General features: G+C 49.1%; 3 protein-coding genes across 3 annotated transcripts; 2 read left to right on the top strand and 1 right to left on the bottom strand.

Annotated features, from left to right (window-relative positions):
* The first annotated feature begins 1,091 nt into the window (after positions 1–1,091).
* On the top strand, positions 1,092–3,257 carry V1513DRAFT_398442 (UDP-glucose/GDP-mannose dehydrogenase family, NAD binding domain-containing protein). Its single transcript, XM_066895438.1, has 3 exons — positions 1,092–1,304; positions 1,550–1,823; positions 1,882–3,257. The coding sequence occupies exons 1-3, from the start codon at positions 1,172–1,174 to the stop codon at positions 2,981–2,983; spliced, it is 1,509 nt and encodes a 502-aa protein (XP_066754152.1). The 5' UTR covers positions 1,092–1,171; the 3' UTR covers positions 2,984–3,257.
* V1513DRAFT_442742 (coatomer WD associated region-domain-containing protein) lies at positions 3,213–7,756 on the bottom strand. Its single transcript, XM_066897703.1, has 5 exons — positions 7,594–7,756; positions 7,214–7,263; positions 6,953–7,161; positions 5,236–6,890; positions 3,213–5,182 (listed from the first exon to the last, which is right to left on the bottom strand). Exons 1-5 carry the CDS (start codon positions 7,609–7,611, stop codon positions 3,470–3,472), a joined length of 3,645 nt encoding a protein of 1,214 aa, XP_066754151.1. The 5' UTR covers positions 7,612–7,756; the 3' UTR covers positions 3,213–3,469.
* A 477-nt stretch (positions 7,757–8,233) lies between these two features.
* On the top strand, positions 8,234–13,753 carry V1513DRAFT_442738 (uncharacterized protein). The gene is made up of 4 exons (XM_066897702.1): positions 8,234–8,546; positions 8,605–9,141; positions 9,193–11,938; positions 11,989–13,753. Exons 1-4 carry the CDS (start codon positions 8,254–8,256, stop codon positions 13,600–13,602), a joined length of 5,190 nt encoding a protein of 1,729 aa, XP_066754150.1. The 5' UTR covers positions 8,234–8,253; the 3' UTR covers positions 13,603–13,753.
* The last annotated feature ends 105 nt before the right edge of the window (positions 13,754–13,858 follow it).

The following is a 13,858-nucleotide window of genomic DNA, read 5'->3' as shown; positions in this document are numbered from 1 at the left end:
TATCACCAGAGCATAAAATTAAGGAGGAGATCTTACAATTGCATAAATTTATAAGCTTACGCTTTAATAATATATTAGTTTACATGAATATGCGAGCAAAATTGTGCCGAGTCATGTATGACAACAGTACATCTCAATAAGCATCTGAATTGAAGTTTTGAACGAAGGCACCATGAGACGTAATTCGGAGATCCCTGGCCTATGGTTCGTCTATGTATTAGGTACTAGATCAGTATTTGTAATCCAAGAAGAAACATTTATTTTGGGCGGGGAGTACATTTATTGCAGAGATGAATATTGTATATCGAGGAAAGTTAACCACGCAACATCATAGCAAACCGATTGAATAGTTACTTCACCTGATTGATTAAATGAATTCGTAGATGGTACCAGATTGTGAAAAGTGATGTAGTCAGGTACGTTCGTTGTGGTGATTAATAATGAAGCCATCTAACCGAGCCTGTGATATCGTCACAATCTGGCGGCTCAGGGGTCGAGGATTAAGGTTGAACACTAATGGCATCAAAAACTGGTGCCAGTACGTGAAGACTAAAGACTACAGAACCAGAACAAATGTGAGGGTTGTTGCAGGCCACAGCTGTAAATAATAGTGATATCTTGTAACTACTGTATGCAAAATAGCCGCCTCGCATCACATTTGGTAGGGGACAGTTCATCAGGTCGTGGGGGAGGATGAAAGTAGATGCAGCACCGCTGCAGCATCTCTTAACTATCATATAGTTCGGACGGAATGTGCCATTGACGTCTCCATCGGGCAGCAGCAAGCCATCAGCCCATTAGACAGGCTGGAGCAGCGAACACTGAGCAGCAACTTCTGGTTGCCTGCATTTAGGCCCGAGTCCACCAAACTGAGGTCACGTCTGGCGTGCTGCACAAGTGTCGTGCGCCGTAAGCTTTATGCCCAAACTGGAACGATGGAAACCGCCTCAGGATAAATGCACAGCCTCGGGTGGTGGGCCTGGCAAATGTGCGGCATTGCGCGACGGTTGTGCCGAGTGCTGCACCACGCTGCGTCCCTGGCAACGCTCCCGTGCCTGGTCGCGTCCCTGAGCAGCGCCCTATAACTTGCTCTCCCCGCCTCCCGTCTTCTCCTCTTGTCCATCTCTTCCACTTCCCAGCAACGCTAGCATATTCAATCCCTCCTCAGACAATGGCCACTGTCGATTCTTTACCTTCTGGCGCCGTCACACCAGCCAGCGAGCGTCTCTCAAGACCCCTCGACAGCATTGACATTCCTCACAAGCAGGTCAAGAAGATATGCTGCATCGGTGCTGGTTATGTCGGTATGTTCCTCTTCCTTTCTTCTTTTAATCTGTCGCCAATCCTATGTTCTACATTCGCCGATCTTGTTAATGTCGCACTCGACTTGACGATTGTGCCATGTGGTCAAACTGCAAGGGGTCGCTACCTGTCATTGCAAATCTTTTAGGCCGAGCAACTTAATTGGCTGGCCATGACAACACTTGCTACGCGTCTTTTCGTCTTTTGCAAGTCTTTTCAATCAATTGCGCTGACTAATGTCCAACAGGTGGCCCAACCTGCGCCGTCATTGCCTACAAGTGTCCTCATATCACTGTCACTATCGTCGACTTGAACCAGGCCCGCATTGACGCCTGGAACTCCGATGACCTACCTATCTACGAGCCCGGTCTTGACGAGGTTGTCAAGGCCGTCCGTGGCAAGAACCTCTTCTTCTCTACTGACGTCGACACTGCTATCAAGGAGGCTGATCTGATCTTTGTCTCCGTCAACACGCCCACCAAGAAGTCTGGTGTCGGCAAGGGTTTCGCGGCAGACTTAGGGTGAGTATTAGTTTGTCTGTAAACGTTGACGAATAGCAATTGCTAAACGCCGAAACAGTTATGTTGAGTCTGCCACGCGTCACATTGCCAAGGTCGCTGAGTCTGACAAGATTGTTGTCGAGAAGTCGACCGTTCCTTGCCGCACTGCCCAGTCCATGCGGAAGATCCTCGACTCCAACGGCAAGCCCGGTGCTCGATTTGACATTCTCTCCAACCCTGAGTTCTTGGCTGAGGGCACTGCCATCCGTGACCTCTTCGCACCGGACCGTGTCTTAATCGGTTCGCTTGACACTGTCAACGGTCGTGCTGCCGCCGCAAGCTTGGCTGATGTCTATGGAAATTGGGTCCCCCGAAAGCAGGTGATCACTATGAACTTATGGTCGTCTGAGCTCTCCAAGCTTGCTGCCAATGCTCTTCTTGCTCAGCGTATCTCGTCCATCAATGCGCTTTCCGCCATCTGTGAGGCTACAGGCGCCGACGTCGACGAGGTCTCCTACGCTGTTGGTCTCGATTCCCGTATTGGTCCCAAGTTCTTGAAAGCGTCCGTCGGTTTCGGTGGTTCGTGCTTCCAGAAGGACATCCTGAACCTCGTTTACCTCTCTGAGTCTCTCCACCTTCCTGATGTCGCCGAGTATTGGCGCCAGGTTGTCGAGATGAACGAGTCTCAGAAGCGACGCTTTACCCAGCACATCATCTCTTCGCTCTTCAACACTCTCACTGGCAAGCGTCTGGCTGTCCTTGGCTTTGCTTTCAAGAAAGACACTGGTGACACCCGCGAGTCCGCTGCTATCACTTTGATCAAGTACTTCCGACAGGAACAGGCTAAGATTGCCATTTACGACCCCAAGGTCGAGGAGTCCCAGATCTGGTACGATCTTGCAGAACCGGGCGTCGTCGACGACGTTACTGCTCTTAAGAAGCAAGTCACCATCGCCTCGTCTGCGTACGAGGCTGCTGAGGGTGCCGACGCCGTTGTCATCTGTACCGAATGGGACGAGTTCCGGGATACCAAGCTCGACTATGAGAAGATCTACGCTACCATGAACAAGCCTGCGTTCATCTTTGATGGCAGATTGATCCTTAACCAGAAGAAGCTCGAGAAGATCGGTTTCAAGGTGGAGTGCATTGGTCGAAGTCGGTTAGAAGAGTCATTCGAGTAAAGGAGTGGCTATAGCGCAGATAGAGTCTGTATGTATCAACTAGAGGAGCGGAATGATTTTATCATATAATAGCATATAAATGTTTTGTATTGCGTATTGGCTCGCTAATGTATGCGTGTAGATTTGGCGGATAGACAACGAAGAATTTGGTAATTTTTTCAGTTTGTATTTGAATACTTGTTTGTTAGGGAGTAATGTTGTATCTATCATTTCTTTATAGATATTTGTTTTACCATACTCGTGATATATTAATATTATTGTTCCATTAAATCAAGTGCCGTTCATTGACATGATAAAAGAAGCAATATCGAAGTTTTATATCAACATACAACGTACTTATATATATCTCAACTAATTCAAAGTTAATTAAAAAAACATTTTACAACAAAACTTACATCATCATCAATTTTGATTTAAAAATCAACTGACTCTCGCCCATTCTGCTTATACACACCCATTCACTAATAATCTTTCCGTTCATCTGCGTCACGGCAACAACCGCAATCCAGACGCCGGCGCGCCCACGGCTGACACCTTCGAGATCGCGCAGACTTTGCCCTTGTATTCTGGCACGTACTTAGCCTTTGTGAACGGATCCTGCACGAAGGGCTGGCCTGCATAAATAGGCGTATGAGTGCCAGCGCAAATATCAAACTCAGCATACTGATCATATTCGATCTTCACCGCATCCGATCCTCCGGCGTCTGCCCGCGCCTTGACTTTGCGCGCTTGCTCTGCTTTCGGGCCGGAGGAAACCAGTTCGAGGTACTGCGCAGCAAAACGCGACGCGGAAGCGTAGTTCTTGTGTTTGAATGACTGCGTCATAGCGACTTGTAGCGCGTTGTGGACATGCACTGGCTGTAACTTCGCTTTGGTGAAGTACGCCGCTAGTTCGAGGTTGCGCTTCAGTTCTGTTTCTGGCAACGCGCGGCGCTCGAGTTCGATGGAGAGTCCGAGGATGTACTCCCTGCAAATATCGATCAACTGGGCTGCCTCGTCAGCCTCAGCTTGCGTGGTCACAGCGGAAACCAGCACGTCGTAGAGAATACCACGAAACTTGACGACAGCGTCATCAAGATGGTTCGTACGAACGAGCTTGTACGCTTCTTGTAAGTCTGTCGCGGTCAACTGGGACAGTGTGCGCGCGATCACGGGTAAAATCTTGCTTGGGTTCGTTTCGGCCTTTGTTCGGCGAATATAGGTTACCACGTTCGGCAGGCCTTCATTCGCAGGTAGATAAGCTTTCGACGCTTGATAGACTTCCAGGAAGCGTGGCTTAAGCGGCGCAAAGTCCACAATACCAACTTGACGGTTGAGGAGCTGCATCGCGCTGGCGAATGAGCCAGCTGCAACATGGTCAGCTGCGACAGGTGAGTTGCGGCACCACAAATCAGCTTCCAAAACACCGCTCGAAGCAGCAGACAATGCGGCAATCTCGATTTCACCCTCCCCATCGTCATTAACGTCGAGGAGTTCTTCATCAATATCCCAGCCGCCGCCATCTTCTTCAAATGCCTCGTTGTCCCTGGGCGCGAAATCATCGTCCGCCAAATCGTTCTCCGCAAACGATCCAAAACCATCAGTGTCCGCCGCGCCATTCGCAGTCTTATCCTCCAGCGACATCGCTTCGACCTGGCCAAGCAGCACTTTTTCAAAATATGTAGGCTCGCTCTGTTTCAGCTGCAAGTTCTTCTCGTACGTGTTGTGCAGAACGCTAGGAGCAGCGAGTGGACCTCCCAGAACTGGTACAGACACCTGCTCCTCAGAAATTCCCGACGACTCGAGGATTTCCTGCGCTAGGTCTTCGAGCCCGTTAGCCTTGGCAGACGCATAGGCAAGCGCACCCATATCGATCTCTCGCAACATTTGAATTCGCGCCTCAACATCAGACAGGAACAACGACGTCTGGAACTTGGCAGTGTAATTGCCCATCTTATCCGCAACCGCCGCCATTCGCTGCAACTTGCTTGTATTGCCAGTAATCAAGTACAGAAAAGAGACCTTCTCTGCATTGCGCAGTTTATGGTATACTTTCTCGACAATCTCGTGATTACCGTGCTCGAGAGCCACTGCGCCCAGTTTAGTCCACAGCTTCGGCCGGTCAAGCTGGCTCGCCATCTCGTCCGCGACGGCGAGATTACCGCACTCAATCGCGAGATCAAAACGCGTCTGCGGGTCTTGCACGAATTGTAGCGCGATCTATTAATCAGTCAGCAATAACCGAAAAACGTAGAAATAAATAGAGCACTGACCTCCGGATATCCCTTCTTTTGTAAGTACGAGATAATACTCTGACCAACCAAATTCGAGGTTTTTATTATCCGTAGCATTTCCTCGTAGTTCCTGCTAATAAGCGCTTTCTTGAACCTGAACTCGGTCGGATCAATAGTTAACTTGAGAACTTTGCCGCTGCGGTCAAGACAGTACACGATCGGTCCCTTGATGTTGGCGAGATACAAAGTCGACTCCAGAGTGCGGATAATGCCGCTGTCGCCATTCAAAAGAGTATACTTAATATGATTTAGAGTTGAGTAAATCAACACTCCCAAGTCATTCCACGTAGCACTCTTGATTCTTATTGTCTCGTGGAGAGAACAAACCGTCTCAAGGTTCTTGGTCGCGATCGTGATGGTATGTTTGCCAAGAAGGGCAACGTGCATACCGTCATTGGACCACGCCGCGTACTTGACGCCGCTCGCTGACAACTCCGCGATCGTTTTGTTCTGATGGATATCGTACAATATGACCGACGATGGTGCAAACAAAAGAAGGCAACCCGTACCACCATAATGAATATCGTTGATCGAAGTCGGCGCACGGATGGTCTTGGTAGTCGCGTTCGTGAGATCCTTGACCTCAATCGATTGTGACGATTTCGTGAAAACGGCGAATCGATTGCGCGCGATGAACACAGCCGAGTTGCCGGATCCACGTTTGGAGTCCGTCGGCTCGATCGCGCCGGTGGCATCGCGAGGAAGTCTGATGAGTTCATAGATACCATTATCGGTAGGAGACGTGACAAGGATCGCTCGTTCGGCGGGATTATATGATAAACTTCTAGGTGGCGTCCAGGGGCTTCCGAGCTTTTTGAGAGACAGAAGCGGCAAACTCTCGCTATCCTTGCTGAAATCGTATGCGCGAACCTGCTTCTCTTTGTTGACGTAGAACAAAACGTTCTGATACACTGTGCTCGCAGGTCTTTCTCGCTCGAGTTTGAATACCATCACACCACTGTCGTGGCCGGCGGCGAAGAGATTGATTTCAGGATGCGCCGCAATAACCCAGAATCGATCAGACTCGCGCCTGAAGCTCTGAACGCTCGTTCGCTTGTTAAGATCCCATGTGCGGATTGTCTTGTCTTCTCCAACCGAGATGATCAGGTCCTGGTGCGGGTGGAACAAACAACAGGTAACGTTGTTAAAGTGACCTCTGCAAGTATCGACCTCCCACGCCTTCGTTTCACTCATGCGCCAAAGCTTCACCATCCTATCGTCACTCGAGGAAATAATAAGTGGCATTGTTGGGTGGAACGCGACCCAGTTGACACCACGATCGTGGCCCTCGAGAACGTATTTCACAACTGCATCTGTGTTGCCAAACATATCCCCCTGATTTGCGTTCACTCGTGATATCTGATCTTCGAATGTCATGGTTGTTGGCGCTGAGTGCTTCTTTCGGAGACCGGATATATCCCATACACGCACGGTTTGGTCGAGAGATGCGGACACAATCAGATCGTCCTTCGGATGAAATTGTGCGCACATGGTGTAGTGATTGTGACCAGTCAAACAGGCTATCTGTGACCGGTTCTGCCAGTTCCAGATTCGGATAGTTTGGTCATCGGATGACGAAATAATCCATGGGAGTTCGTGATGGAAGAAGACGGTTCGAACATAATCCAAGTGACCTGTCCTTATTGTGTAAGCTGTCTACTTATCAGGTTCAAACGCACAATCATATAGCACTGACCAGTCAGTGTGAAAAGACATCGTCGGGTCTGGAGTGACCAAACTTTGATTTTGTAGTCATCGCCTCCCGACACGAACAATGGCTGTGTTTTGTGAAAATCGACGCCTCGGACGGGACCATCATGCTCCTCGAACCGATCGATCAATGTTCCCATTCGATAATCCCAAAGCTGAATTGTCGAGGAATGAAGAGAAACCAGAATCCATGGCCTAATTGATTTGGTTAGTGTCAAAAGGCTTGATAGAGCCAGGTTCAAATTACCGCTTAGGATGGAAGGCGACGCCTTTCGCACGTGACGACTTTGATTCAAACTATGGTAGTAATCGTGTTAATACATTTTTTCCTGCAATTTGGCGAATAAACGACTATGTTGGTGCTTCTGCTGAAGGCGCAACCACGGAGGAGTCCTCGGAATCAGGACACGTTGTGGGCCCTATCCATCTAGTCTGGCAATTACTGCCACCCCGAGTCATCTCGTCAGATTACCCGTCAAGTCGTATTGATAGCAATCGTGCTTCAAATTCCGCCGGTCAAAACTTTGCAAATTGTCGGGATAAGATTGATATATTGGCACCTCATGTACCCAATACGTACTCGAGCGCCCAACAGAAGCCCAATCGTCGTATCATAGGAGAACTCACCTTCGTTAGCATCTGCATTGTGCCGAGGCAGAGCTCAACTGAATTGTTCTCGACTAAAAAGAATGGGTGGACGCGTAAACAGCAGTTCGATTGATTAGCTGGTGATGACTTTCGGAGGTGGGTTGCTGCCGCTGCTTGTGTCGGTGAGCAGTAAGTTTAGAAAGGGGAAAAGTGAACAAGTCGGCATCAACGCTGCGCCCGACCAGCAATAAAACCCTGACGCTGCAGCCACCAATGAGCGGACCCAATCGTTAAATCTTCGCTGCCGTTTCAATCGGTAGAGCACGCACTAGCCATAGGCAGTCTACAAAATTCAAGACTCTATTGTTTAGAGGTACACGATTCTAGAACTGTGGGAAGTCAACTGAATATTTTTGGCAGCCAAGCCCGCTAGCAAGATTTTGCAGTCGCAGAGCATGTATTCTATGCTCAGCTGCACTGCGCTACATAGTAATATCAACCTATATCCTTCCATATCTTTCTTTAACTGCGACTCGGGAATTGCAGAGTACGACATTTCCACATATCCCTTTTAAACTGCTGTAATAACTTCGTTCCATGACAAAAAAGCTTGTCACGTGATTAGCGGAGTTCCTACAGAAATTGTAGAGTAGCCCAACCCCCCTGAGAGCAGGTTACCCGGTTGAGTTGTTCCTCCCAATGTCAAAATTTTTGTCCACTCCGTGCAATGTTGCATATAAATCGCATTCACGAAATCACCAGCATCGTCCGCAATCAAGTAGGGACAGTCGGCCGAAAAAGCCAGACGCAATGAATATTTCCAAGCCGGTCGGCTCCGAGATCACGGAGGTTGAGTTCGGTTACTTTACTGCCCGCGATATAAAAAACCTTTCGGTCAAGCAGATTACCCATCCGCAGGTTTTTGACAGTCTGGGTCATCCTATTTCCGGAGGCTTATACGATTTGGCCCTTGGTGCTTATGATAAAACACCGTATGATTCTAAATATTTAATTATTGAAGCTTGAGTTGGACTAACAAGATTGTGACAGATGTGCTACGTGTCGATTAGATTCGAGATTCTGTCCCGGCCATATTGGCCATATCGAACTTCCTATTCCAGTGTATAACCCATTATTCTTTAGTCAAATGTATATTTTGATCAGAAGCGCATGTTTGTACTGTTACTCTTTTCGACTCAACCATCTCGAAATTCACCGACATGAATGCAAACTCCGTCTTCTCCAGTATAGTCTCATCACAGAGTGTGAGATGCTAGACGAGATTCGAGCCGATGGTGCGATTGATGACGATGACGCGGAGATTGCAGAGGCACTTGAGGATAACAAGCTTAGCTCAGCTAACGGCTCGTCGTCTCCGAGCAAGAAGAAAGACACTGAGAAACAGCGACATCTGAACGAGAAAGAGCTTATCCGACGACGAGAAAAGTTTGTGAGCGATGCCATCGCTCGGGCCAAGGAGGCGGGACATGTTCACAAGAGTGCTGCAGTCCTTGAGGAGCGAAGGAGGTTGCTCCACGAGTTTATGAAGCTATTGCTTTCGAGACCAAAGTGTGACAACTGTGGACTGTAAGTGCGCCAGATGCGTCCGTGCTTCAACCCCTACTGACATGACATCAGGTTCTCTCCTGGATTCCGAAAAGATGGCGTCTCAAAGATATTCGAGGCCGCCCTCCGGGACAAGCAAATTCAGAATAACAAGCTCAAGGGCGGCTACAGACAGGATGCAATGTTCGACCGCGCTGATCGACGCTCACGGCAAAGCATGGAGGTCGATGAGGTCAGGGAGAAAGAGGATAACGAGAGTGTTGAAGACGAGGAAATGGACGACGGGGACGACAAACCACGACAGGCAAAGGTATCGGGCAGATATGTCTTGTCCACTGAAATCCGGAATCATCTCCGCCGGCTGTTCCGAAGAGAGAGGACTATTGTTCAGCTCATGTTCCAGTCCAAGACAACTTCTGAGTCTGTTACGGCCGATATGTTCTTTATCCAGTACCTTGCTGTACCCCCAACCAGGTTCCGCCCTCCGTCCAAGGTCGGTGGTGAGACCCATGAGGCCGTTCAGAACGAGCTATTGTCCCGTGTTCTTCAGTCAGCGTTGCGTATTCGTGATCTGAACGAGCGAATGAACGAACTGAAGCACGATAAGATATCCGACAATAGTCTCGAGTCTCGACAAATTTTGAGTCAGTTGATGAACACTTTTGTAACTATCCAGAACGACGTCAATGCCTTTATCGATAGTTCCAAGTCTGCGCCTGCAATGGGAGCAGCTAGGATACCACCTCCTGGAATTAAGCAGTTGCTCGAGAAGAAAGAAGGTCTTTTCCGAAAACACATGATGGGCAAGCGCGTCAATTACGCTGCAAGATCTGTCATTTCTCCAGATCCCAATATCGAGACTACTGAAATTGGTATTCCTCCAGTTTTCGCTGTTAAGCTGACATATCCTGAGCCCGTTACTCCATATAACTTCCAGGAAATGCGAAAGGCTGTTATCAATGGTCCGGCGGTTTGGCCTGGTGCTACGCATATCGAGAAGGAGGATGGAACTCTTATTGCTCTTCACACCATGACGACTGAACAAAGAACCGCGCTAGCCAATCAGCTTCTTACTCCATCATTTGGTTCTGCGGTCACCAACAAGAAGGTGTACCGTCATATTCGCAATCAGGATGTTGTTATTATGAATAGACAGCCGACTCTTCACAAGGCGTCCATGATGGGCCACAAAGTTAAGGTTCTGCAAGGCGAGAAAACACTGCGATTACATTATGCCAACACGAACGCTTATAATGCCGATTTCGATGGTGACGAAATGAATTTGCATTTCCCGCAGAACGAGAACGCCCGCGCTGAGGCCATGATGCTCGCCAACACCGATTCGCAGTATCTTGTTCCCACTTCTGGAAAGCCTCTCCGTGGTTTGGTGCAGGATCATGTTGTCACTGGTGTGTGGATGACAAGCAAGGATACCATGTTTACTCGGGACCAGTACCACCAGCTCGTGTACGGCACTATCCGACCTGAGGATGGCCACACGACAACAAACAGAATCTTAAGCGTCCCACCTGCTATCATCAAGCCTATTCCCATGTGGACTGGAAAGCAAGTCATTTCCACTGTGCTTCTCAACATCAAGCCACTCGATCGACCTGGCCTGAACTTGATCTCACAGGACAAGATCGACAACAAATACTGGGGCGAAGGTTCCCAAGAAAACACCGTCCTCTTCATGAACGGAGAACTCCTCACTGGTATCCTGGACAAGTCGCAGTTTGGTGCATCCGAGTTTGGGTTCGTACACTCGGTGCATGAGATTTACGGACCCCATGTTGCAGGTAAACTTCTCAGTATTCTTGGACGATTGTTCACAAAGTATGTCCAGTTCCGAGGCTTCACTTGTGGTATGGATGATTTGCGATTAACGCAGGAGGGCAATGAGTGGCGAAACAATATTCTGGCGGACGCGAAGAACGCTGGAACAAAGGCAGCACTTGAAGTCGTCAACTTACCTGAAGAAACGAAGGAGAACGATGCGGAATTACGACGACGATTAGAGGAAGTTCTTCGCGAAAACGACAAGCTTGCTATTATGGATGCGGTCGTGCAAAAGTACGTCAACGCCGTCACGTCCGAGGTTGTTGCAAAATGTATTCCCGACGGTACGCTCAAGGCATTCCCGAAGAATTCGTTCATGTCAATGGTTTTGTCTGGTGCCAAGGGCTCGAACGTCAATTTATCCCAGATCATGTGCATGCTCGGTCAGCAGGCGCTTGAGGGACGACGAGTACCAGTGATGATCAGCGGCAAGACGTTACCCTCATTCAAGGCATTTGACACATCGGCGAAATCTGGCGGTTACATTGCCAGCCGTTTCTTTTCGGGAGTCAAGCCTCAGGAGTTTTATTTCCATTGTATGGCTGGTCGCGAGGGTCTGATTGATACGGCCGTTAAGACAAGTCGATCAGGATATCTCCAGCGTTGTCTGATCAAGCAGTTGGAAGGCGTTCAAACTCAGTATGATAGCACCGTCCGCGACAGTGATGGCTCGCTTGTTCAGTTCTTGTACGGCGGTGACGCGATCGAGGTTATTCAGGAAAGTCACTTGATGAATTTCGATTTCTGTGCGCAAAACTTCCATTCGTTGCTACAGAAGTACCCCGCCCATGAGGTTGCGGGAATGGTTGATGAAACATCGGCGGCCTCGTATTCTAGGAAGGCACGCAAGAATGCCGCGAAGGAAGCAGGTTTACCACATTACAAGAAATCCGATAAGTATGATCCTACGATATCGAAGTATTCGCCAAGCAGGTATTTGGGTAGTGTTTCAGAAGTCTTCCAGAAGAAACTTGACGAGGTGAGCTTTGACTAATTTGTGTGCGAAAATGATGTACTGACGGGTGACAGTACACGGCCGCACGGAAGGACACGATCTTTGGCAAGCACTCCGAGAGCGGGATCACCGAGAAGATGTTCAAGGCGTTGATGCAGCTCAAGTACATGCACTCGCTCGTGCAACCAGGTGAAGCTGTCGGTATTCTCGCGAGTCAGTCGATCGGCGAGCCGTCGACACAGATGACGCTGAACACTTTCCATTTCGCTGGTCACGGTGCCGCGAACGTCACACTTGGAATTCCGCGTATGCGCGAGATTGTCATGACCGCTAGCCTGAACATTAAGACACCACAGATGAGACTTCCAGTGTTGGACGACGTATCTGATGATCAGGCGGATGATTTCTGCAAGAGTGTCGCGAGAGTCGTGATCTCCGAGTTCATTGACGAGACTGTTGTCACTGAGCGCACTGGTGTTACTCCAGATGGCGAGGGCGTCGCCAGGGCATACACTGTCCGCATGAAGTTCTACCCGCGCGAGGAGTACGAACATGAGTACGATATTACACAGGACACGCTTGAGCATGCGGTTATCGTTAAGTTACTGTCCAAGTTGACATCGACTATTTCGAAGGAGCTTAAGCGACAGAAGAAGGTATCGTCATCTGGTTCCGATGCGGCACCTCAGATCGGAAAGGCTGTGAAGCAGAAGCCGGACGAAGTCCTGAACGAGAAGATGGGCGATGGCAAGAAGAAGAAAGATGACGAGTCTGATGACGAGGATGAGGACGGCGATGGCGATGCTACCACTGAGAAATTCAAGTCTCGTACTAAAGAGGTATCCTCGTATGAGGACCCTGATGACGAGGACAATGAGGTTATTAAGAGTTTGGGCAAGGTCGATGACGATGACGATGAAGACGAGAATGACATGGACGTTGACAAGGACATCGAAGATTTGGACGACGACACCGACGACGCTGCAGCGACTGGTCTTCGCCGCCCGTTGTCCAAGCGTGCGATGGAACGGCAGCAGGAAGTCGTCGGCATGTATCCCAATGTCACGAAGTTTGACTTTGACGATGCACAGGGCGAATGGTGCGAATTTGAGATGCAGTATCCGTCCGATAATCACAAGTTGCTCGTGATCAACATCATTGAGTCTGTCTGCCGAGCTGTCGTTGTTCGTGAAATTCCACGCATTGGCAGGTGTCTCCGCGCTCAGCCGGCCAAGGGCTCCAACAAACGATTTCTCGTAACTGAGGGCGTCAACTTCCAGGCCATGTGGGATCAGGAGGACTTTATTGATGTCAATGGCATATCATCCAACAACATCGCCGCAGTCCTCGAGACCTATGGTGTCGAAGCCGCGCGCAACACGATCGCAAACGAAATTGCAAACGTCTTCGAACCATACGGCATCAAAGTCAATACCCGTCATCTTGAGCTCATCGCGGACATGATGACTCGTGACGGCGGGTACTTGGCGTTCAACCGCCACGGCGTCGAAGCGAGTGCGTCGCCGTTCTTGAAAATGAGTTTTGAGACGACTTTCAATTTCCTGAAGCAGGCGGTACTGAACGGGGACATTGACGATTTGGATAGTCCTAGTGCGCGTCTAGTTGTTGGTAAACTGTCCAGAGTGGGAACGGGATCGTTCGACGTTCTTACGAAGCTGAATTGGTGATCGCATTCGCTTAGATGGATAGAATGGGTGTCTGTGTATTGTATTTTGGAGTAAGTTGTGCATTTTCTGCGGTTGTGAAAAGTTATGTATCTGTTTAATATATGTTTGAAATGCTTGTAATTTGATTTATTAGACCTCTATGAATTATTGAGAGCTATGTAGAGTGACAGTGTACTACGAAGATACTCCAGGATCCACTACAACAGGAGCAAGTCGGACAGGCGGTGGCGTGAAGCTATCCGACTCTTCGTGGTCG

This window comes from Lipomyces chichibuensis, assembly GCF_038497645.1.
Source record: "Lipomyces chichibuensis strain CBS 12929 unplaced genomic scaffold V1513scaffold_11, whole genome shotgun sequence".
Classification (NCBI taxonomy): Eukaryota; Fungi; Ascomycota; class Lipomycetes; order Lipomycetales; family Lipomycetaceae; genus Lipomyces; species Lipomyces chichibuensis.
This window is presented reverse-complemented; position numbering and strand designations above follow the sequence as displayed.

Coding starts and splice junctions, on each gene's coding strand:
- V1513DRAFT_398442 (XM_066895438.1), top strand. CDS start 1,172: ATGGCCACTGTCGATTCTTTACCTTCTGGCGCCGTCACACCAGCCAGC. Junction 1,305..1,549: donor CATCGGTGCTGGTTATGTCG/GTATGTTCCTCT, acceptor AATGTCCAACAG/GTGGCCCAACCTGCGCCGTC. Junction 1,824..1,881: donor GGTTTCGCGGCAGACTTAGG/GTGAGTATTAGT, acceptor ACGCCGAAACAG/TTATGTTGAGTCTGCCACGC.
- V1513DRAFT_442742 (XM_066897703.1), bottom strand. Junction 7,162..7,213: donor GTCGCCTTCCATCCTAAGCG/GTAATTTGAACC, acceptor CAAATCAATTAG/GCCATGGATTCTGGTTTCTC. Junction 6,891..6,952: donor ATGTCTTTTCACACTGACTG/GTCAGTGCTATA, acceptor CAATAAGGACAG/GTCACTTGGATTATGTTCGA.
- V1513DRAFT_442738 (XM_066897702.1), top strand. CDS start 8,254: ATGTCAAAATTTTTGTCCACTCCGTGCAATGTTGCATATAAATCGCAT. Junction 8,547..8,604: donor GGTGCTTATGATAAAACACC/GTATGATTCTAA, acceptor AGATTGTGACAG/ATGTGCTACGTGTCGATTAG. Junction 11,939..11,988: donor TCCAGAAGAAACTTGACGAG/GTGAGCTTTGAC, acceptor GACGGGTGACAG/TACACGGCCGCACGGAAGGA.